General features: G+C 39.7%; 2 protein-coding genes across 2 annotated transcripts; both read right to left on the bottom strand.

Annotated features, from left to right (window-relative positions):
- Positions 1–4,466: 4,466 nt before the first annotated feature.
- On the bottom strand, positions 4,467–5,447 carry LOC143111905 (olfactory receptor 2AT4-like). The gene has a single exon (XM_076274155.1). The coding sequence runs from the start codon at positions 5,445–5,447 to the stop codon at positions 4,467–4,469; it is 981 nt and encodes a 326-aa protein (XP_076130270.1).
- An 8,135-nt stretch (positions 5,448–13,582) lies between these two features.
- On the bottom strand, positions 13,583–20,209 carry LOC143111902 (olfactory receptor 2AT4-like). The gene is made up of 2 exons (XM_076274152.1): positions 19,298–20,209; positions 13,583–13,639 (listed from the first exon to the last, which is right to left on the bottom strand). The coding sequence occupies exons 1-2, from the start codon at positions 20,207–20,209 to the stop codon at positions 13,583–13,585; spliced, it is 969 nt and encodes a 322-aa protein (XP_076130267.1).
- Between the last annotated feature and the right edge of the window lie 3,796 nt (positions 20,210–24,005).

Raw genomic sequence — 24,005 nt, 5'->3', positions numbered from 1 at the left:
CAGTATAAACTTTTAAAACAATCTGAAATAATAACTCTCTTATCCAACTCCAGACCTACACAACGGTTATTTCAACATGTCTGTACGTTAAGCGGTTAGAGTCGCATTCATTCTTGAAAAGGTAAAAAGGAAAGTCTATAATAATAACTAGAAAACGCAATTCCAGGGAATTACCAGTGCATAAAAATGCAAAACATATGGTGTGAAATATATTGTTAAAACAGATGATGTGCTAATTGGCAACCAACATGATGAGGTTTAATATAGTTCAAATGACTGAACTAGGTAGATGAGGTTTAATATAGTTGGAATGACTGAACAGTTAAATAGGTGGATAGTTTATATAGTTAAATGATTTGCTAGGTAGATGAGGTTTAATATAGTTGGAATGACTGAACTAGGTAGATGAGGTTTAATATAGTTGGAATGACTGAACAGTTAAATAGGTGGATAGTTTATATAGTTAAATGATTTGCTTGGTAGATAAGGTTTAATATAGTTGGAATGATTGAACGGTTAAATAGGTGGATAATTTAAATAGTTAAATTATTTAGGTAGATAATTGACGATAACTGACAGTTGGAATGGCTCTAATGTTTGCTAGCAGTTATGCTAACTATGTTATCAAAGATAATAATGTTAACCAAGTTACTTAACCACGTTACTTAGCTAACTTAGCTAATCATTTTTAGCAGTTTTGCTAAAAATGCTAACTAGCATGCTAACATGCTAACTATGCTAACCATGTTACTTAGCTAACTTAGCTAATCATTTTTAACAGTTTTGCTAAAAATGCTAACTAGTATGTTAACATGCTAGCATGCTAACATGTTAGCATGCTAACATGCTAGCATGCTAACCATGCTAACTAGCTACAGTGGGTAGGAGTCATAGTTGATGACAAGTAACAGTTACAATGGCTGAACAGTTAAAAAGTTCAGTAGTTTAAAGGGTTAAATTGTTTAACAGTGAAATATTGTAGTGAGGACTTTTATTTTGAAACAGTTTTTGGCAGAGGAAGCAGTTGAACAGGATGTGTAGTCTTAATAGGGCCAGTTTGTATGCTTAAAGCCTGAAAGTGGCAGTTGATCCAGGTGGCCCGAACACCTGCCATAGGATTCTAATTGCTGTGATGTCATAAAGGGCAATGTTAAGTCAATGGGGAAATTTTGTTAGTTTTTAATTAATAGTTTAAAAAGTATAAAAGTTACAAAGATGAAAAATACATAGCACTCTTATCCCAAGTAAGACCTACGTAACAAAGTTTGAATGAAGTTTCTACGTTAAACGGTTGAAGCTGCATTAAACGCGTTAGCGGAAGAATAAGAATAAGAAGCCTAGGAAGAACAGTACAGTGCATTGTCATGCACTGTAATAAGAAGAAGCCAGGAGATTTCAAGATAATGGATTCCATCCACTATAATAAGAAGAAGAAGGCAGGAGATTTCAAGATAGTGGATTCCATCCACTATAACAGGATGTTAGAATGTGTCACAAATCATAGCAAAGTGAGCTGCGTTGGGCTGTCCTTGTTGGGTAGGATAAATAGGCTAGTCTCATTGATGCGTGGGGCTGATCAAAAATAAGCGGATGCCCGCAGTAACTGGGTTACAAAAATATTTCGATAATATTCGGGTGAAATGTAAGCATATTATGCACATATCTCCGGACGGCTCCAATAAAAGTAGGCTAATAGGGCCTAGCCTAGGCTACTTTATGAAAACATAATTTGCTGACTGCGTGTGGTTCTCGCGATATATATTGCAAGCATATCAGATGAAAGAAGAGACACAGGGCTATCCATTGAATATATACTAAAGAACATACGTATTCACGTAGCCTTTTGAAAACCAGTGTCCCGGGACAGTTGGTACATTTCCCGGGACAGGCTATTAAAAAGAAGGACAATCCCGGTAAAACCGGAACGCGTGGCAACCCTAGCGGTGATGGCAGTCAGAGGAGGGGCGGGATTGTCAAGCTTTATTGAACAGGCTCTCCGTAAACAGGCTCTGCTCAGATCGATTCAGACGAGGAAAACCTCACTGTTTTAAACGATGATTGTTGCGTGTTCAGGTTGTTTTTGCGATCTTTGGTGGTTAATCCCTTTGCGTAGCTTGACAAACTAACTAATGTTTGGATCCATGTTGCACACATCACAATCCATCACTGTTTATAAACTGTAAAATGGTCTATACTCTGAACGCTGAGGTCTGTGGATTAAGTATGACCCTTATGTATCATGTTCAATGTGTCTGTATGTATGTATACTATATGTTTAATGTCTAATGTAATGTTGGAACCTGTACCAAAGAGCTGTACTAAGAACAAATTCTACCAACCTGGCTGTGTGGTCATTAAATTAATCAATCAATCAATCAATCGATCAGTCTTTAGGAAGGGAAAGTAACTTCATCGCCACCTACTGGTTGCGTTCCTTGAGTTTAGCGGAGTGGATGGGATTTTTTTTTAGATAAAATATATCTGGGTCCACATTGGGAAATTAGTTGAATGCCTTCCATATGCTATGCATTGGGGTCACCTCTATTGCTTCTAGTGGTCATACTTTTAATTTTTAGGATCAGTTAAATTGTTTTTTTTGTAACATGGTGATAACCACAGATTCTAGAACAGAGTTCCGCTCTAGAATCTTTGGTGATAACAAAGTACAGTTGTATGTGACGTCACCAGTTTAGGCGCTTCATCTCTAACGGATCAAAACGGCAATTTGCTTGACTGGCTTAACATATTTTTGTAATGACGGAGCGTGATGTAAACCGCATGGTGATTACCTTATGTTAGGGTAACTTGTGTTGTGCTCCTATTTACATGAAGAGCTGGCAGTAAGTGTTGTGTCAATGCTAACCAGGCTTATAAACAAACCACAGGGAGTAACGAAGGCTAAAGTCACGTGACATCTTTTGTTGTCCGTTTATGAAACGAAAGAAGCAATTTAGTTTTTTTTTAATTAGACAAAATAGGGCCTGACAATTTCAGAGTTTAGATTTTTTTTTTTTAGTAGATTATTACTGTATACAAACTGAAAAATATTTTTGGTGGATAACTTCGGTGATTTGACTTCACAAATTTTTTTAAGAATAGGTTTATAGGACTTAACATTGGAGCTGCTCTTCAATAGCAACCACTTGGGGCGCTGGTTTTCACTTTTCCTCCCTATGATGATGGTAAGGGGCCAAAATCCTCAACCTGCTTACATTAGTTTAACACTACAGTTCGATGTGAATAGTGAATTATGAACATGAAGCAGTGGTACCCATAGTACATTAGCAGCTGCTCACTACATAGGAGAAAGACTAAAGACCGTGTGTCTATACAACTATAAACAAAAAATATATAACTAATATATTAAAAAGTCGTAACAATCTATTATCAATAGTAGTTAAATGACTTTTCACTTGCAATGACACTGATTGTCTCGCTGCATTTGACATCCACCCCCAGCAATAAGTGGCTGGTGATCATTGCTCTTTTATTGTTTGAGGTCTTGTGGTATCTATGACCCCTAACCCCTGCAACACCAGTTTGAAGAGCAATTCGCTGAATTTTACAAAAGCTGACTCCGACACTGGCTCAGTCAGTTTCTAATCTTATGTACATCTATAACTATGCAGGTGGCAGTGCTGTTGGATACCCATGATTTTACATAAATTAAATAGTGACAACATTTTGTCTGTAGTCTGTATTAAATAACCAACATTTTCTGGGAATGGCTCTGAGTGATGTTCAGTGACGTGGTGATCAGTTTCAGACTGTTCTCAATCTAGAAGTGGTTGTCTTGTTATTTGGGTAATTCTCATGAAATCCTGATGGATATTCAACATACCATTTTTCAAAAGTCATTTAAAGACACATTTCCTTTTGATTAAAATTTAAGGTCTAAACTGACTGTGAACATTACTTTCAGAACATTTATTAGAACATTTATTTATTATATTTATTCATATTTTAAAAGATGAATCCTCCCCAAATGTATCATTACTGTAAAGTGACATTACATCAAATCACATTAAATACTTCATGGCTAGAGGACTCAAATCAAGGAATGGATTTGCACCAATGATGTCTTAAAGGAATATTTGAATGGCAATGACAACACAGAGATGCGGATCTGGTTTTACCAGCAGACATTCCTCCAGTCAGAGATGGACCAATGGACAAGGGCCCCTGCGTGGAGAGAGGCCGAAGAGGCCATGGTGCTGAAGCCCATTTTTGGTGAGGATTGGCGCTTCCTGAAAGTTTCACGTGTAGGAGCTAGGGCTAGGGTTAAGACATTGAATTTTACAGATGCATACAATCAGACTATAACAAATAGGATAACATTTCATCAAATCACTATGGTGATTCTTGTAACAATCACTTCCATAGTTATTCATGTAACTATCAGTTCTTACGTACATTTTAAACATTTAATCTTTTCAAATATATTTTCAATATGGCTTTGACCCATTTCACATCATTGAAGGCATAGCAGCAATGGAGAACTTCTTGCTAATATTCCTCATTCTAAACCAGCGAGCCAGTGCCAGTTTGATCTCTTTTGTTCTCAGGCAGTAAATGAAGGGGTTTATAAGAGGAGGAAACAGACTGTAGAAAAGGATAAGTGTAATGCGGGTATCTTGGTTCATGGAGATACCTGCCATGTTGAAAATATAGACAGTGCAGCGTGGTAGATAGTAAAGACTGATAATGCATATTTGTGTGCTGCAGGTGGAGAAAGTTTTCCATCGACTCTGTGAACTGGATATTTTCGATACAGTGATAATTATATGGACATAAGTGTAGACAATGAAAGCCAGGGGTATCAAAAGCACCAGCATAGCTAATGTGAAAGAAATCATTATCTCATAACTGTAGTCAGCACATGCTTGGGTCATTATGGAATGTTGATCACAATAACATTGATAGATTCGATTGGGCCCACAATATGGAAGCATGTAGATGTAGGCTGATGAGATACTTACAGGAGCCATGGATAGAATCCAGGCAAAACCGTTTAGGATGGTCATAGTGTGATTTTTCATCAGCATAGGATATCTGAGAGGAAGACATATGGCCATGTAACGATCCAAAGCCATAATCCCCATAATGTAAGAGTTCAGAGTCCCAAAGCTGTGAATCAGTCCCATTTGCAAGAAGCACACATTGAAGGAAACAAATTTGTCATCAAACCAGTACCTTGAAATGATTTTAGGCAGAGCTACAGTGGCAAATCCTATATCAGACAGAGCCAAACTCAACATGATAATGTACATCGGTTTATGGAGGCTTGGCTCAAGCACAAATGTTACAACTAGAAAAGAGTTCCCTACAACTGTGATAAAATACACAATACAAAATATAAATGCGACCAGGCCATAATAGTCAGGGTGGAGTGTTGGAAAGCCCACAAGGATAAACTCTTTGATTGTTGTTCGGTTTTCATGTAGCATTCTGTAAAAAAGAAATCAACTGGGAATTAATTGTGAAGCTCTATAGACTTAGAACTTAGTCTGAAGTTACGATGTTATAATGAATAAATGCACCTAAAATGCATATTTGCTAATACATTGGAATACAACTTTTCAAAGACACTATGCAGTGATCATCTCCCTGTAGTGACCCTAAGTCATTTGAACCCCGTTCTTACCTTACATATGATACCTTGGAATCTGCCAAGGTGGTGGCCTACCAGAGAATGACTCCCAAGAAGTTGATTTGTGTAATTTATATAACGTGGATGTGTCATGAAGGAGGAGCAGTTATTGTGTCTTGCCTTTCCATGTTTCTAAGGTAACACATGCCTCTAATCAGTCACCATGGCAGCAGCTCCATCCAGCTATTTTTTGGGCATGTAAAGGTCAGGCTCCTATCTAAAGCTGGGAACAGAACTCCCGATCTTTTTCAGTTGCACCCAATAAAAACACGATTGAGTAGACCAAACCTACAGATGGAGTCTGGTACGATTGGGAGTTAGTCATGAGAACAAACAAAACAATCAAGCTGTTGGGTGTTTAATGTCAGAATTGCACCCACAACGACCATGGAATGGACCGGTCAAGATAAAATCTAACATGTTTGATGGAGTCCGGATTGCGTCAACAAAAGAATCACCAAGGATTCAATCTGTCACCCAAACGCACATTACGATTCCAGGTGCTATTGAACACCTCAACTACCATTGTCTCGCAGTACAATTGATGAACTGATTGTAATGAAGTACACAACATTACTCACAGACATCACATGAAATAACTTTTTCTCATCTTTTATAAGGTGCTATAGCCGCTATTTGCTGCGATAAAAGGTCCGCAAGAAAATTAACTTTCAAGAAATAATCATATTAGGCTACTATAGCTCTGGGCCCACTTCCCCGATAACGACAGAGACACGCTCTTAAGAGGGTTTTCTACGATTCATCTTACGATCGTTCGTTTGTTTTTTCCGACTGTTTCCCGAACATGCTCGTAGCGTGAACGCGCGTGCACTTCTCTTAAGATGCTCTTAAGGGGAGCTGTCCACGTTAATAGTTCTGAAATATCCTCTGATTTGACGGTGATGTCAGGTGACTGCACGTCACAGCTATAGGCCTACCATTTAAACTCTACACATAAATTCACATCAATACGAAAATAGAAACACTTTGACATCTGCATGTAAGCATCCCAAGTAGGTTATATACCACACAGAGACATAAATAATTGTAATTATTTTAAGATTAGATTGTTGCACCATGCAATAATTTTTCGCGGTGCCACTTAAGAACACGTTTGAAGATAAGAAAGAAGTCGAGTAAGAAAGAGAGGAAATGTGTAGGCTTAGATTTTGATGCAGTAGGCTACAGACTAAACCACATGTTGCTTTCTCTGCTTTTTACCTTATAGGCCTAATAAAATATTCACTTAAGAAAAGATAATGTTAAACTATTCTGGCAACGTCTCGTTTCATAACTTGATTGCATTTTTGTCCGTTTTTCATCACATTATTATGACCATTAAATGTAGGCTATTTTGCACGCTAAAATCTGATTCATCACAGGTAAACACAATAAAGAATGGGAACGTAAATTGGATTATGTATTCTAAGTTGTAATTCCTCTGTATGTCCTGTTGGTGACCTCAGTGAGAAGTACTGTTAAGACGCTCTTAGCCGGTAACGAGTACTCTGGAGCACTCGTAGATCTACGAGTGTTTTCACGATGCTCTTAAGCTACGATGGTTTCGGGGAACAGTCGGCAAATCTTAAGACGTTCGTAAGAGGGACTTTACGACGCTCTTAGGCTTAAGATGCTTTCGGGGAAGTGGGCCCTGCGCTCATTTCAATTCATATAGGAGGAATATCTCACAAACTTTTCGTTCCAGACAAACCGTAAACCAGAATAACAGGAGACCTTACCGAACACAAAGGTATAATGCAATCCCCTGTACAATAAGCCGTGAGTAATCCACTTTTGAAATGGTAGCAAATTTCTATATGGTCTCCAAATTTGGGCTTTAAGTTAACTGAGCTGTGCTTAAATACCTACATATGTGTAAATATTAAAATCAGAGGATATACAGCTCATGGCTAAGAGTTTGTCGATGTAGCCATAATGATTTGTTTTCACAAAATGCTAAGCATGCATGTATTTAAGTGTCTTAAAAAAGTGTGCTTATATTGGTCAATGCATAATTTCATAACAGGCCAAATAGAAAATAAATGTTAAATATAGCCTAGACATAATATTAAAATCAGATGATGTAGGATAGTATAGAGTTAGATAAAGTTGGATGGCTCCAGAACTCACACCAGTGGATTGGGTCTTAAAGGAGCCACACCACTTTTATGACACTATAGCTGTTCTGTTGACATGGGCATAGAATGTCCCCACCAATATTTTAGCGAACTCATTTGTGCTGCTGATCATTCCGACAGCCAGCACGACAGTACAAGAAACGTCGTCATTTGATTGGCTGAAAAATCGAGGGGGAGGGGGAAGGGTTATCTGACACGCATGCTGCACACACTTTGCTTTATTCTTGCACTGGTAGTCAAGCGAGCGGGTGTGTCAACGACAACGGTAAGTTACCAGGGCTGTCTGTCAATACATAGGCCTACCCCATAAAAGGCCAGAGTTAAACATTTTGATATTCCCTTTTCCCTTCAGCATACATACAAACCCCTTTTTGTGGTTTGTAGATCAGCTATGCCACCCAAGAAGAAGAAAGGGGACATACGAAGCTTTTTCATAAAGCAGAGTGTAAGTAAGCAAAATAACTAGCCACACAGTGGTAGTGACCACCAGGCTTTCAAATTATGCAGATTCTAGGATATTATGTGGAAAAATAGTATTAACTGGTGGCATATGTTACCCAGGATATTGTTAAAGATAAACCTAGCTTCTGTAATCTTTCAACCAAGGTCAGGAGTATTGATTAGGGGTGTGAGCACCAGGCGCGCCTGCAGGTGTACGTCCGTACGCACTGTGCGTACCATCACTCAACAACGAGAGAAAATTTACCTTGTGTATGTATATATTCACACCATATTGGCCTACCATACCTTTCCAACTATGCACAGTATCCCATTAGTTGCATGCCATCAGGCTATTTACAATTTTCTATTAAGTAAAGTTAGTGAACACTTATCAAAATTAACGCGCACACATGTTTGAGCAGGAGAGAATAGGCCTACGCACGCAGGCACGCATAGGCTACTTGTTTTCTATATGGTTATCAGCACACAATGTTGAGCTAATTCACTAACTCAATACTCATCATGGATATCACAAGTTTAAACAACGAAAACAGAAAGGATGGAGGCAGCAAAGCTAGAGGAGCTATTCAAGATGGGCAAGAACAAGGTTGGCTAAGCAATTGGTGACCGTGGTAAAGTTGGTTTTATATTGGACGTTGGATATTCGACACATTCGAAAAATCTATTTAGCACTGACTATGAGGGTCGAGTTTGTGTCAAACCAACTTTGATGTGTTTGAACAAGGCCTGCATATATTACACAAAGCTTCTTTTGTCCAAAAACCCATGTTTTGATTTTATGAATTTTTTATGCTGATAAAAGATTTCAATCTATTATGTGGCTTCACCTTTTGACTTACACATACTAAAACACATCTCCTGAACTCGGCTTACTGCCCTTTCTAGTACACAAAGCACCTTTTTCCCTAAAACCTACTCTTTGATTTTATAAAAATTTTAATGTTAAATGTTTCAAATCTATATGTGGGTGATGGGTGTTCGTACCATAGCATTAATTCCTGCAGGCGCCCCTGTGCAGCACGGTCGCATATGGCGCGCTATCATAATAGATGCCAGTGTTGTAGTACTCGAGTCCGAGGACTCGACTTTTTTTTGTAATATATCATAAGGCTATAATTGTAGTATGTCATTAGGCTATAATTTGCTATATGATTTTAATATCTAAATTATTCGTAATACTAATTTTAGTTCAAGGGAATGTTAGGCTACTGCTTCGTGTCGTAGGCTACATCGCAAGTCACATCATGTTCACATGCAAAGCAAACTAACGTTAACTTTAACAAAATGCCTGGATATATGGTCGCTGCTATTTCAATGTAGTAGGCTATTGCCAGGCAATATTAGTTCTCATACATGACATAACATTACCTAAGATTACACTGCTGGATAGCTGCACACTGCTGCTGGATAGCTGATCATCGTGACTTGGTGAACAGTGTTTTCCCTGACTGACGCGAGAAGCGCGAGGTTCCATTCATTCATTTTCATTCGGGGCGTGCCCTGCCGTGCTTCTGTCTGTTAATTTGCAGCAGGCTATTATCGGATGAAAGAAAAATAAACTAAACGTTTTCCCGATCAAGATATAGCATACTTCTTAATTTTGGTGTCATAAAATATAGAAGCATAACATTAAATTGCCTATAGAGTGTCCATGTAGTGTCAATGTAGGCCTACAGTACGTGTCTGCGCAAGTGAAACTGACAAACAGAACCTCTCGTGGGTAGGCCAGAAACAACTATATTTAAAACCACGAATGAACTGGATTACTGTTACTGTTCAAACGAGCGATTTGATAGCCTTATCCACTGCACAAAAAAAGGAAATAGCAACGTGTTCTATTTCTAACAGGTGAATATTGTAGCAAATAGTATGGCGATGGCAGCTTAAAAAAACATTTATTTCTCTCATCTCGCTGAAATGAACGTGGCTGTTGCACAAATAAATAAATTAGGCAGATGATCTACATCTTCGTTAACCTAAAGCTAGTTTTCATCTCTATTGTTGACGTGAAATATGTCTCCATAGTGTCAGTGAAGTGATAACATAATTATGCAGTTGCCGGTGTTCACGTCACGGGAGTCAGAAAGAAGCTACCAAGACGGGCCCTGCTCCTGTCCCTCCCAAACTGCGCTAAAATTGTTGTCTTTTAACAGACAGAATTTTAAAAAATGCCCTTTTATGATCCACTCTACCTCTTACAAAATAGGCCTAGGCTACTCCAACGTTCATCTAGCTCTTGTGAAGTATGAACTTCTACAACACTGCCTGATACAATTGTCAGCAGTCAGTAACAGCATAATGTGACTTAATGGCCTGTGTGATTGGGATGTGGATTGCTCATTTATTATGAGTAGGCCTATATATAGGCTATGGTATAGCTATGGTATGGTATTCTCTCCGATATAATAAATACAACACATTGGGTTTGGCAAAAAATTTGGCAATACTACTTTCACACAAGTGATGGCACCCCTTGGAGACAGAAGATTGTCCGTTTTGCTTTTAAGGATTTCATCTGCAATGGAAAAAAATGGAACGACATGTAGGCTATGCTTACTTTAGTGCTGGACTTGGACTCGACTCAATCAATAGGGACTCGACTCGGACTCGACATGGATCAATAGTGACTCGACTCGGACTTGACTCGGATGAGTAGTTGACTCGACTCGGACTTGGAATTTTTTTTTAATGACTTGGACTTGACTCGGACTTGAACACTGAGGTCTCGAACCTGGACTCGGACTCGAGGCATAGTGACTTGACTACAACACTGATAGATGCTATTACCAAGTCACTGAATGTTAATTAGCCTACCTTAAGTTAGAATCTTGGAAGTCACAATAAACATTGGATCTGGACATTTTTCTATTTCGTTTCTATTCTGTTTATGTTATGTATTTCTGAGTGTAGCCTACACAATGCAGAGAAATAAAAGGGAGACCCAAATTCGTTTGAAGGACTGTCATTGCATTGTTATGACACATGCTGTAAAAACATGTTGGCAATGTGAATAAGTTAACACTGTTGGTTATTCAAATATAATGAATCATTATTTGATGAATAATATCCAAATAACATTTCTAATTGTTCTCAGCATTGCCAGCATTGTGTATAATATGATTGTCACTTGGAGGAGACTTGTAGATAACTAACGTTAGCATAGTTAGCTAACCGCTGCTAACGAGCTAGCATCGTCACGTCAGGCTGTGCACAGTAGTGTAACATTTATTCACCATAAATTAATAAAGTTGAGTGGTTCTGCAATGTAGACTATGTTTCCGTTTTTTGCAGTACCATGTCCCTTACATGACATGGCCCAGTGTCCTTGTAACATGCATGCAGCAAACCTATACCTAGTAATTACCCAGACAGCACGTTCGGTCTTACCGACGTCGGCAATTGGAGGGCACCAGCGGCAAAGTGTCGGAAGGGTTTTTTCCCCCTGCACGCCAAATAGAACTTGTCAGTTTAGGTGGGTAAACCATCAGCGGGATGAGTCTACAGCGCTCCAACATGCATGCGCACTCCGTAGATCGGCGGAGGAGCGGTGAGGAACCAATTTGCCGATCCCGCTTTTTTTTTTTTTTTCCCAAAAGTGCTGCTGGCTGCCTAGATACGCAACCGTTGGTCCACATCAAGCGACAAGCCGGCGGGGTAAGCGCGAAGGTATGTTGAGCTTGTGTAAAATCCGTATGCCACAATTGATAAGATGATATATGATATGATATATGATATATGTGGTAGAATGCATAGACTAATCCGGTGTAGGCTAACTTTTTGGAGATAGTAATGTTAAGGTTAACATTAACGGTTAGCTAACGTTACACAAGATGTTTCTCAAGCTATCTGGTTAGCACTACGTTAGCTGCTAACTTACATAGTGTATATATCTATGGCTAACTTAGAGGATACCACATAAGTAAACTCATTGTAGAAGTGTTTTTAATCAGATATTGTATTCTATGACGTCTGTTGTGGTTAGAAAGTCCTTTAACAGGATGTGTTTTCAGCAAACGTTAGGTAGGTAGCTAACGTTAACGTTAGCATAATTAGCTGCTAGCTTGCCACTTCGCTGGCCATTGCAGGGAGAGTCATAGCAGAGGTGAAGTTTGGCCGTTGTTTTGAATCTGATGGACCAGAGGTTACATATTTGGCATTTGCGTTCAATTTAAACTAAAGCAGAACTTCAGGTGTAACTCTAGCCAAAATGCATCCTAGGGTGTTTTTGTGAATGTAGCACTAGTAGCTACCTGAATCAAACTGTCGTTTAAAACAGAGTGCGAATTACCCCACCATAATTGGGGGGTACTGCTCCTTCACTTCTTCTATGACCATCATGGTCCACTACCATATCAATCCCCACCGTGATCACCAAGTGCAACATGTGTTATGCAACACACACAAGGTCTAAACATGCGAGAAACCTATAATCAGTACTAGGCTACAGAATATCTCATCGTTCTTATATATCCTGTCGTCTCCCTGCGGCCTGCTCATGGCTTTCATCCTGTGCCTCTCCTGTCTGCTGAGCACCCCTTTCCTTAACATATGAACAGTGTATAAAACCTAACTGCACCTACACTTGTAATGTAATTGTTTGTAGATGTTAGTGTAAATATTTCCTGCTTACTCTTTTAGAACCAACAAGTGCCAGATGTCTGTGTGCCCTTTCCTTCTCCTCATAGTGTCTCTTTGAATAAAATTTCATCAAGATAGTATCAGGGTTCTCAGATTAAACTACATTTATTGAGCTAAAAATATGAAATAATAGAATGTAAAAACAATACCAACCAATTAAAAACAAACTCAAATACTAGCACATACTATTTCGCCTAGGCTACTTGGGTCTTTTTATGTTTCCACCTGTTTCACTGATGTTATGTAGCCTAGGCTTAGCTACACCAGACCCTCTTATGCATAGGCCTACCGGTAATATAAAAACACAGGATCTGTGCCAAACTAATTTTAAAAGGGCACAATAATTTATTCAAGATAAAATGAGAATAATCATAGGCTATGGAGTTCATCTCCTTGGAAATGACAATCGATTTTACAATGTAAAGCTTGATTTAAATAGAGAACTAGTCTATCTTCCTAACTAACCTTGGTAACTAACCAAGGTCCACTTTACTAGCCTCAGTGGGTAAGTAGTCAGTAATTCAATGTATCAAGACGTGACATGAGCTATGAAAGAACAAAACACGTTTATAAATTAAGGTTGTAAAATAACACATTTTCAACAAGCTAGACGTCAGCTAGCAACTTACATTTACCCATGCACGTCAGCAGCAAACCGAATTTAGCCTACTGGAGGAATTTACCCAGCGTTTTGTCATTCAATGTTGACATTTGCTTGTGAAGTTGAAGTCGTTCTCTGTCTCAGTTGCTTCTAGCGCCACGGTGGTTAAAAATGGTACGGGCCACAATAGGGGTGTCAGAAATCGTTTTACATTAAAATGTTCCTATGGTGAAAATAGGAGTTGACTTAACTGTAATGATATTTTTTCACAATATCAGAAAAATTATCTGACCCCCCCAAAACTGATATTTCTGTCTCTTTGGGTACCCCCCAGTACCCCCTGTAATTCGAACTATGTTTTCGCTGCTTCTTCACCGGCTCTGCCATTATACACACATTTGCAACAATCGCTAGCGTTTCGTTAGCCTGCCTCTGTGCTGTAGATGCAGGATGTAAACTGATCCTGCTTCGGTCGGCGGGTACGATACACTGAACTTGCAAGCGGGATATTCTTCCTACAGGCAGTAGGGGCGGGCGAGAGAGTCTTCATTCGCCCTGTAATGGGTCATTTAACCATATACCGAACTTACGAAGATGAGTAATTAACACGAAAACGTTGCCTGGTGTCCCTTTAAGGGCAATTCCGCGCAAACTGTCACATCCATAACGCCAACACAATGCCATGGATATGACTGATGTTTTGCGTGGAGTTGCCCTTAAATGGTGACAGCCTTAATTCTTGCATGAACCTTCACCTCACTGAATATGAGCCAGCCAGACTCCAAGGCCATCACCAAATCTAATCTCTGGTAGGCCTAATGTTCAATTTCGCCAATGACATGTCATGTCGAAAATTGAGTGTTGTGTTGTTAACTATGATGTTACTTTGCATACCAAAGGACACTGGAAAAATAGGGGGTGGTGTTTAGCCTACATGGGAAGCCTAAGGCCTATTATACTTCTTTCATTCCACTTTACATTTCAAGTTACTTGCACATTAAAACTAGTAGTAGAAAATGTAGGCTATTTAAAATCCTCTGTTGAATGAAAATAACTGTACGTTAAATATCCAAACTTTTTCTTGTAACCGTCTTTATGTGGCTCTTCTGAGATTAAAAAAATAATACATTTGGTAAAAGTGGCTCTCCAGGCAAAAAAGGTTGCCGAACCCTGGACTAAACCTATATGACCGCCGCTTTGCTGTGCGGCAGTCATAATAATATGGAGGCAGTCATAATAATATGCATTTTTTTTTATATGGGGTCTTAAAAGCCATGTCTCCTTCTAGCCACAGCGTTTTTGTTTTAAACATAAGCCTAGTCTAAGCGTGCTCAGATGACGTGATAGACCATAATAATAATAATAATAATAATAAGCTTTATTTGTATAGCACCTTTCATACAAAGAATGCAGCTCAAAGTGCTTTACATTTGAAGCATGTAACACAATAATAGTCAGTCAGTCATTATCAATCACTTTTCTTCATTGCTGGGGCTGTTTATGATCCACTCAGCAACATATCAAAAATATAGAAAATGACATGTCATAAGACTGGCAGCCTTAACCCTCTTACCCCCCACAAGCACGCCATATGGCAACTGTGGCAAGGAAAAACTCCCATATTCCAGGAAGAAACCTTGAGCAGAACCTGACTTAATAGGGGGAGCCCATCTGCTTCTGGCTGGCTGCGCCCTCCAATAGCAGCAGATGTAGAATAATCTGAAAAGGTAGTCTACAGGATAAGATGAGTTAACTAAAAGCTTTCCTGTACAGGTATGTTTTCAGATCTTTTTTCAAAATATTTACTGAACTCGCCTGCTTGATGTACAGAGGCAGGGTGTTTCATAGTTTGGGGGCATAATGGATAAAAGCAGCTTCTCCACTTTGTTTGTGGAGCACTTTGGGTACGATTAACAGATTAGAATTGGATGATCTAAGTTTCCTTTGTGGTTGATAAGATATTAAAAGCTCAGAGATATATGAAGGTGCTATGCCATTCAGAGCTTTGTAAGTAATTAACATAACCTTAAAATCAATTCTATAGGAAATAGGGAGCCAGTGCAGTTCAGCCAACACAGGGGTGTTGTGTTCTCTCTTCTTAGTCTTAGTTAAAAGTCTAGCCGCAGAGTTCTGTATGAGTGCCAATTTCTTTAGATGTTTTTTGGGAAGACCAGTGAAAAGTGCATTGCCGTAGTCTAACCTGCTAGTGATAAAGGCGTGAATTCGAATTTCTGCATCTTGTTGAGTTAAAAAGGGCCGCACTTTGGCAGTGTTTCTCAAGTGGAAATAGGCTGTCTGAGTAACCAGGCGCTGTTGCTCACTTGTCCATCATCGTAAAGCCTGATTTGATTAGTCCGCCCGATCTAGGGTGAGCATACTTGCTCCACAATGGAGCAATGCCAGACCGAACTTCCCGACCTCAAATGTTGTGGGCGGGACTAAGTTCGGACTGGCACCCAGGCTATATGATGATGGTAAGGGGCCAAAATCCTCAACCTGCTTACATTAGTCTAACACTACAGTTCAATGTGAATAGTGAACTATGAACATGAAGCAGTGGTACCCATAGTACATTAGCAGCTGTTCACTACATAGGAGAAAGACTAAAGACTGTGGGCCAGATGTATGTACATTTGCGAACGTAGCGTTATCAGCGCCATGGACACACCGCAGATTGCGAACGCTGTCAGACCCAAGTTTCCGTCGTATTTATCAATTGTTCAATCCTTAGTGTAAACTGTGCCTTTCTCTGCCTTTCTCCGCCCATAAACGCAATTTACGAACGTCCACAACTGAATGGCAGCGCCTACATACAAGCGCAGTTGAATGAAGTTAACTGATGACAACATTAAAAAGAATCAAACGTTTAGCGATCATGAAATAATACCATACATCAGCGGTTCCCAAACTTTCCCCCCCGCGTACCACCGCCTACATTCCGACTCGGCTCGCGTACCCCCACCATCCAACACATAAACACATAAAAACGTAACGTGTTGACAATATTTTTCCGTTTTGCGGTTTTAGGTGCGTGCATTTGGTCAGTTAAAAAGTTATGAAAATTAGCCTGCATAGTAGCCTAACTACATCCACATACAATATCTTATAATAGGCCTACAACAACGCATGACAAGGATGTATTCGTTTGGACAACATTAGGCTATACAGCCTAGAAAGGCTAAACTTAGGCTACCTTTAGTTTGTTAAATGTAAAGCCTAGCTTTATGTTACCTTTCTTGCCCATCTGAAATAACTCCTAGCTTTGCTCCTTCCCTCCTTTCTGTTTTTGTTGTTTTCAAAAACCTGTTATATCCGCGAAACTTTCCCCCCACGGACCATCCAACGCATTCAAAAGTAACGCATTCTATTAGCTATTCCAGGCGTCATGTGTAATAAGCTGCCCTTTTTTTGATGAACACATACAGAGTTTATAAATGATATCCTTTAATTTCATGTTTCCATATCATTATGACCTGATTCGAAATTATGTATTTATTCATGAATTACAAAAGATTTAAAATGGACAAAACATTTAAAATTCCGCCATAGCCCTTTTCATCTCGCGTACCCCCTAGAAGCAGCTCGCGTACCACCGGGGGTACGCGTACCACAGTTTGGGAATCCCTGCCATACATGATAAGATGTAAACAAGCAGGGAGATAATGAAGATCAGTAGTTCTACTCAAACTACTTGTGCACGTAGGCTATGGACGATTGGTCAAATCTAGCAAGTAGGAAAGTTTAAGTGAATGACGTGAAAGTGAAAGTAAGACATTTGAAAAGCCAACGAAAGTTAGGGTTGCTTAGTTTTGGTAGTACAAATACTTTCACCACAAAAACTGGTGCTCTAAATAGCGATTCTGTTGTCTTTGAAAGGTTCTCTTATTGACGCATTGAAATGCAATTTGGATTAACACCTGCTTTTACAAGGCGGAAGTATTTAGGCGCAGAATTGCGCTTTTAGGAGCAGTCTTTGTACATACCGCGGAATACATAACTAGGCGCTCTTTACTCTTCCCCTCCCATCTTTTTACGCTAAACTCCCACTTTCCCCTGGATCCTCCCATGAATGCATATGCATGACATGACAATCGCAATCTGCCACTTTCAGCTCCCGCGACAGGCAGTTTGCGCTTTTACATCATTGCGGCCTGTTTGTACATACCTCGCAATGATTTTACACGCACATTGCGAAACAAATACGCCTGAAATGGGCGCAAAAGCGTTAGTACATCTGGCCCTGTGTGTCTATAAAACTATAAACAAAAAATATATACCTAATATCTTAAATAATCGTAACAATCTAAAGTTAAGCTAGTTAAATGACTTTTCACTTGTCTTTTAATAAACATTGACACTGATTGTCTCGCTGCATTTGACATCCACCCCCAGCAATAAGTGGCTGGTGATCATTGCTCTTTTATTGTTTGAGGTCTTGTGGTGTCTATGACCCCTAACCCCTGCAACACCAGTTTGAATAGCAATTCGCTGAATTTTACAAAAGCTGACTCCGACACTGGCTCAGTCAGTTTCTAATCTTATGTACATCTAGAACTATGCAGGTGGCAGTGCTGTTGGATACCCATGATTTTACATAAATTAAATAGTGACAACATTTTGTCTGTAGTCTGTATTAAATAACCAACATTTTCTGGGAATGGCTCTGAGTGATGTTCAGTGACGTGGTGATCAGTTTCCAGTGTTTGGAATAACGCCGTTTAAAAGTACGGCGTTAGGTAACAACATTATTTTTTCAGTAACGGGATAATCTAATTAATTACTTTTCCCATCGTTACAACGCCGTTTACGTTACTGGACGTTAAATGCAGTGCGTTACTATGCATTGATTGAATAAACTGTGTAATCCAAACGCACCCCTGGCTCACAGCTAGTGAGGAGGTGGGTTAATAACGACGTAAGCAATTATGATTGGCTAAGGCAGAGTCATGTTTCATGATAGCCAATCAGAGCCAGGCAAGAACGTGCATGTAATGTGTACATTATGTCCAGGAGCGAAGACTTTGTAGGATCCTGATTTAAAGGCAAGAACGTGCATGTAATGTGTACATTATGTCCAGGAGCGAAGACTTTGTACGATCCTGATTTAAAGGATATTCAACATGACATTTTTCAAAAGTCATTTAAAGACACATTTCCTTTTGATTAAAGTTTAAGGTCTAAACTGACTGTGAACATATTAGATTTTTGTATATTTATTCATATTTTAAAAGATGACTCCTCCCCAAATGTATCATTACTGTAAAGTGACATTACATCAAATCACATTAAATAGTTCATGGCTAGAGGACTCAAATCAAGGAATGGATTTGCACCAATGATGTCTTAAAGGAATATTTGAATGGCAATGACAACACAGAGATGCGGATCTGGTTTTACCAGCAGACATTCTTCCAGTCAGAGATAGACCAATGAACAAGGGCCCCTACGTGGAGAGAGGCCGAAGAGGCTATGGTGCTGAAGCCCATTTTTGGTAAGAGGCGAGGATAGGCGCTTCCTGAAAGTTTCACGTGTAGGAGCTAGGGCTAGGGTTAAGACATTGAATTTTACAGATGCATACAATCAGACTATAACAAATAGGATAACATTTCATCAAATCACTATGGTGATTCTTGTAACAATCACTTCCATAGTTATTCATGTAACTATCAGTTCTTATGTTAAAAAGAAAAAAAACATTTAATCTTTTCAAATATATTTTCAATATGACTTCGACCCATTTCACATCATTGAAGGCATAGCAGCAATGGAGAACTTCTTGATAATATTCCTCATTCTAAACCAGCGAGCCAGTGCCACTTTGATCTCTTTTGTTCTCAGGCAGTAAATGAAGGGGTTTACAAGAGGAGGAAACAGACTGTAGAAGAGGATAAGTGTAATGCGGGTATCTTGGTTCATGGAGATACCTGCCATGCTGAAAATATAGACAGTGCAGCGTGGTAGATAGTAAAGACTAATAATGCATATTTGTGTGCTGCAGGTGGAGAAAGTTTTCCATCGGCTCTGTGAACTGGATATTTTCAATACACTAAAAATTATTTGGATATAAGTGTAGACAATGAAAGCCAGGGGTATCAGAAGTACCAGCATAGCTAATGTGAAAGAAATCATTGTCTCATAACTGTAGTCAGCACATGCCTGGGTCCTTATGGAATGTTCATCACAATAACATTGATAGATTCGATTGGGCCCACAATATGGAAGCATGTAGATGTAGGTTAATGAGATACTTACAGGAGCCATGGATAGAATCCAGGCAAAACCGTTTAGGATGGTCATAGTGCGATTTTTCATCAGCATATGATATCTGAGAGGACGACATATGGCCATGTAACGATCCAAAGCCATAATCCCCATAATGTAAGAGTTCAGAGTCCCAAAGCTGTGAATCAGTCCCATTTGCAAGAAGCACACATTGAAGGAAACAAATTTGTCATCAAACCAGTACCTTGAAATGATTTTAGGCAGAGCTACAGTGGCAAATCCTATATCAGACAGAGCCAAACTCAACATGATAATGTACATCGGTTTATGGAGGCTTGGCTCAAGCACAAATGTTACAACTAGAAAAGAGTTCCCTACAACTGTGATAAAATACACAATACAAAATATAAATGCAACCAGGCCATAATAGTCAGGGTGGAGCGTTGGAAAGCCCACAAGGATAAACTCTTTGATTGTTGTTCGGTTTTCATGTAGCATTCTGTAAAAAAGAAATCAACTGGGATTTAATTGTGAAGCTCTATAGACAGAACTTAGTCTGAAGTTATGATGTTATAATGAATAAATGCACCTAAAATGCATATTTGCTAATACATTTGGAATACAACTTTTCAAAGACATTATGCAGTGATAATCTCCCTGCAGTGACCCTAAGTCATTTGAACCCCCTTCTTACCTTACATTTGATACCTTGGAATCTGCCAAGGTGGTAGCCTACCAGAGAATGACTCCAAGAAGTTGATTCGTGTAATTTATATAATGTGGATGTGTCATGAAGGTGGAGCAGTTATTGTGTCTTGCCTTTCCATGTTTCTAAGGTACAGTAACACATGCCTCTAATCAGTCACCATGGCAGCAGCTCCATCCAGCTATTTTTTGGGCATGTAAAGGTCAGGCTCCTATCTAAAGCTGGGAACAGACTTCCCGATTTTTTTCAGTTGCACCCAATAAGAACACAATTGAGTAGACCAAACCTACAGATGGAGTCTGGTACGATTGGGAGTTAGTCATGAGCACAATCGAACAATCAAGCTGTTGGGTGTTTAATGTCATAATTGCAGCCACAACGACCATGGAATGGACCGGTCAAGATAAAATCAAGCATTTTTGATGGAGTCTGGATTGCGTCAAAAATGGAAAGAATCACTAAGGATTCAATCTGTCATGATTGTCACAGACGTAAAAATCCTTTCAAAAAGTGCTAAAAAATCGGGAGGTTTGTTCCCAGCTTAATTGAAAGTACGGCAGAGTATTAGGGCCACACATGAAGAAATAAATTTGTTTTTGCTATGACGAGATTAAACTTGACATGTCGACTTTAAAGTTAACATGTGGACATTGATTGTTAGATTTTAGTGGTTTTCTGTATGTCATTCTTTTGGTTCTTTGTTTAATACTGCAGAAACTGCGGGGACAGGATGTATATTGTAAGCAGACAGAATGTTGTCACCTTACAATAGCAAATGGTGTACCTCCCCCACAAGACATCTTAATTGAATAAGGCTATATCACTGCCTGTCCCCCCCCCCCCCCCCTCCAATTTGACCCCAGACGTGAATGTATATTCTGGTATTATAATTAGCCAGGAGTATCCCAGATCTTAGCTTCAGTTCATTACCTTGGCTTCATCTTGCAACACTGTGCTGTGCTGTGCGTACAACAGGGTTACCAGAACTCTGTTGTTACATCCAGAATAAAGAACTATTCTTTCGCAAGCCAGCCTCAAGTTTTACCTGCTCTTAACTACACTGGAAACTACTCGGTCAACCGTGTCTCCATTTGGAATTAAGGAGACGATTTTTTAATAACATTCTTCAGTTGGTGTGGTCCACCCAGTTGTACGTGAAATAAGGAAAAAACAAGATTCATCCTGAAGAGGACAACAGCCTGTTTCAACGGTGAGTCGTTTTCAATTATTCATTCTACAAAAAAGAACAGAAATTTGCTGTTTTTGGGTTACAGTTTGACTAGAGTACCAGTGTGTTGAGCAAGAAAAGTTTTGCCTGCAGCTGTCTAGAAGCCAACAGTTGCATGTTTTGTGTGTACATACAACTATTTTGACGTCGTAGGCCTATTTAAGCATTTTGAGCTTTGCATTCTGTATTTTTCATTTTGTGGATGTTTTGAGATAGATTTTTATCTCTTGGCTAATTTAGTAGTGGTGACTGACTAAATTAGAGGCTAACTGTAGCTTAAGGCTAAATTAGAGTTTGTAGCTACTGTTTTATGTGCTTGTTAGTATTTCCCGCTGCGCTGTAAGACAGCGTTTCAAGTCTTATTCTGTAGTTCTATGGTGCAGGGTGTGAGGCTGCAACAAAGAATGACTGGGTTTGGTGTGGTGCATAGTTGAGGCTAGGCAGGCATATTGTTTCGCTGCGAGGCAGGAGAAATGTGATAGTGCACGGTTTTTATGTGCTTGATAATATTTTGCGCTGGGCTGTAAGACTGAATACAAGTCTTATCCTGAACGGATTTGGTGTGGCGTCAGCCGAGGCTGGACGGGCATATTGTACGCAGCAAGACAGGGGAAATTTAATAGTGCACGGGCTAACTATAGCTGATGCTAAGTTAGAGGCTATCATTAGGAATGTTCATTCTATGATAGAGTTCTTGTAGCTACTGTTTTTATCCACTGAGTGTTTTGGCAAAGTCTTATGCGCCGGATAATATTTCTCTCTGGGCTGTGACCTGCTTGCGTTTTTCCTTGTTTATTCTATGTTGTGGGGTGTGAGGCCATTACTGGAATTGACTGAATTCGCTATAACAGTAATCTGACAGGAGATTATTGATCTGGGCGCGGCGTTTTGAATTGTCTGAGGGAATCAAGTGCAGTTTTTAGACTGGCCGAAAGTGCGGCTCAATTTGAAGTGCGGAACTTCATTTTAAATACGCGTCACAAGTTGGGAAACATAGTTTGGAGTCAATTGTTAAAGTGTGAGTAGTGATTTGTTAAGGACCTACCAGTAGGCCTAACATCTTGTTTAGATATTTAGTTTCATATTAAAATCTAACATAACGGAACACAATGTTCAGTAAGTGGAACAGGGCCTGTGGCTGTCGCGTCCCTACAACTGAGAAAGGTGGGATGGCACCGCCCCAAGTTAGTGAAGATGAAATAGTTACAACGGTGAGAGATTTTTTGAACGGTCATCTCAGGATGGAGGAGACCAAGAAAAGGATTGAAATGAAATATGGCATTGTGAATGATGATGATAATTTGTGGCCTATGGCCGATTTGCAGCGAGCATGGGGGAAAATGCAACGTCTATCCGATAGAAATAAGCTGCCATTGTCTTTAGTCATCTTGAATCAAGCCATGCTTAGGCGTGAGGCTGCCGAGAAGGAGGCGGCAGAAAGGGTTGATGCGCTCAAGAGAGAATTGTCTGAGCTTAAGGCTGAAATATCTGCTTTAGCAGAGAAGGAGAAGTCGCTGAAGGTGGAGAAGGCTCAGGATGAAATAAGGAGTGCCCAATGTGCGAGATCTGAGCCGATGCCAACTTGTTTAAATGAACAAATTCTGCCGGTTACAAACCACATCCAATCTGTTTGTGATGTTGAAGGCGAGGAAATGATCTTTAACAAGATACAACATGTGACCACTTCTGTTGAGCCTGCTAAAATGTGGATTGGGCAAGCATGTCAGACGCTGCCTAAAATGGATAGCCTGGGTTTTACTGCAGCTGTTTGTGCAGAGGTTGGCAGGGTGCTGGGCACCCAATGGCCGTCCCATGGTTTTCATCACCCACAATCCTTTACAGGAGTTGAGAGAATGAATCATTTTTTGAAGGAAAGTTATGATAAAGGCCACCAGGAAGGTTTTCCTTGGTTTGTGCCATTGCCACCGGTCGTGTGCAGTGTGAGTCCTACCAACAACAAAGAGACAGGGCTTGGCCCGCTTGAAGTCGTGACTGGAAAGCCTATGTCTGCAGTTGTTTTGTGTACTGCGATTGTACATTTGGGATCAGATGCTTTGAGTGCATATTGTTCTGAATTGGCTGAAACATTCAAAACAGCAGGCCATCAGTTGACAATGGAGTGTCACAAGCATCTTGACGGGGGACACTCCCTACCTGGCCATTGGGCGATGATTAACGACCCACTCAGAGTAGTCTTTGAAGCTAATTGGGAAGGGCCATTCCACACGTTGTTAGCAACTGATGCAGTCTCAGACGACCATGGCTAAACCTTGAGTCCTGTCCTAGAAATTACATGATGTTGAACCTTAGGCTATTTGATCAAATGATATGACCCTTTTATAATTTGATAGATTCTTGTT

This window comes from Alosa pseudoharengus, unplaced genomic scaffold (genome assembly GCF_046254945.1).
Source record: "Alosa pseudoharengus isolate Yale_2024_CS ecotype anadromous, Long Island Sound unplaced genomic scaffold, YU_APseudo_1.1 YU_APseudo_1.1_scf_8, whole genome shotgun sequence".
In the NCBI taxonomy this organism is placed as follows: Eukaryota; Metazoa; Chordata; class Actinopteri; order Clupeiformes; family Clupeidae; genus Alosa; species Alosa pseudoharengus.
Note: the sequence above shows the minus strand (reverse complement) of the source record. Positions and strands in the feature narration are given on the sequence as shown.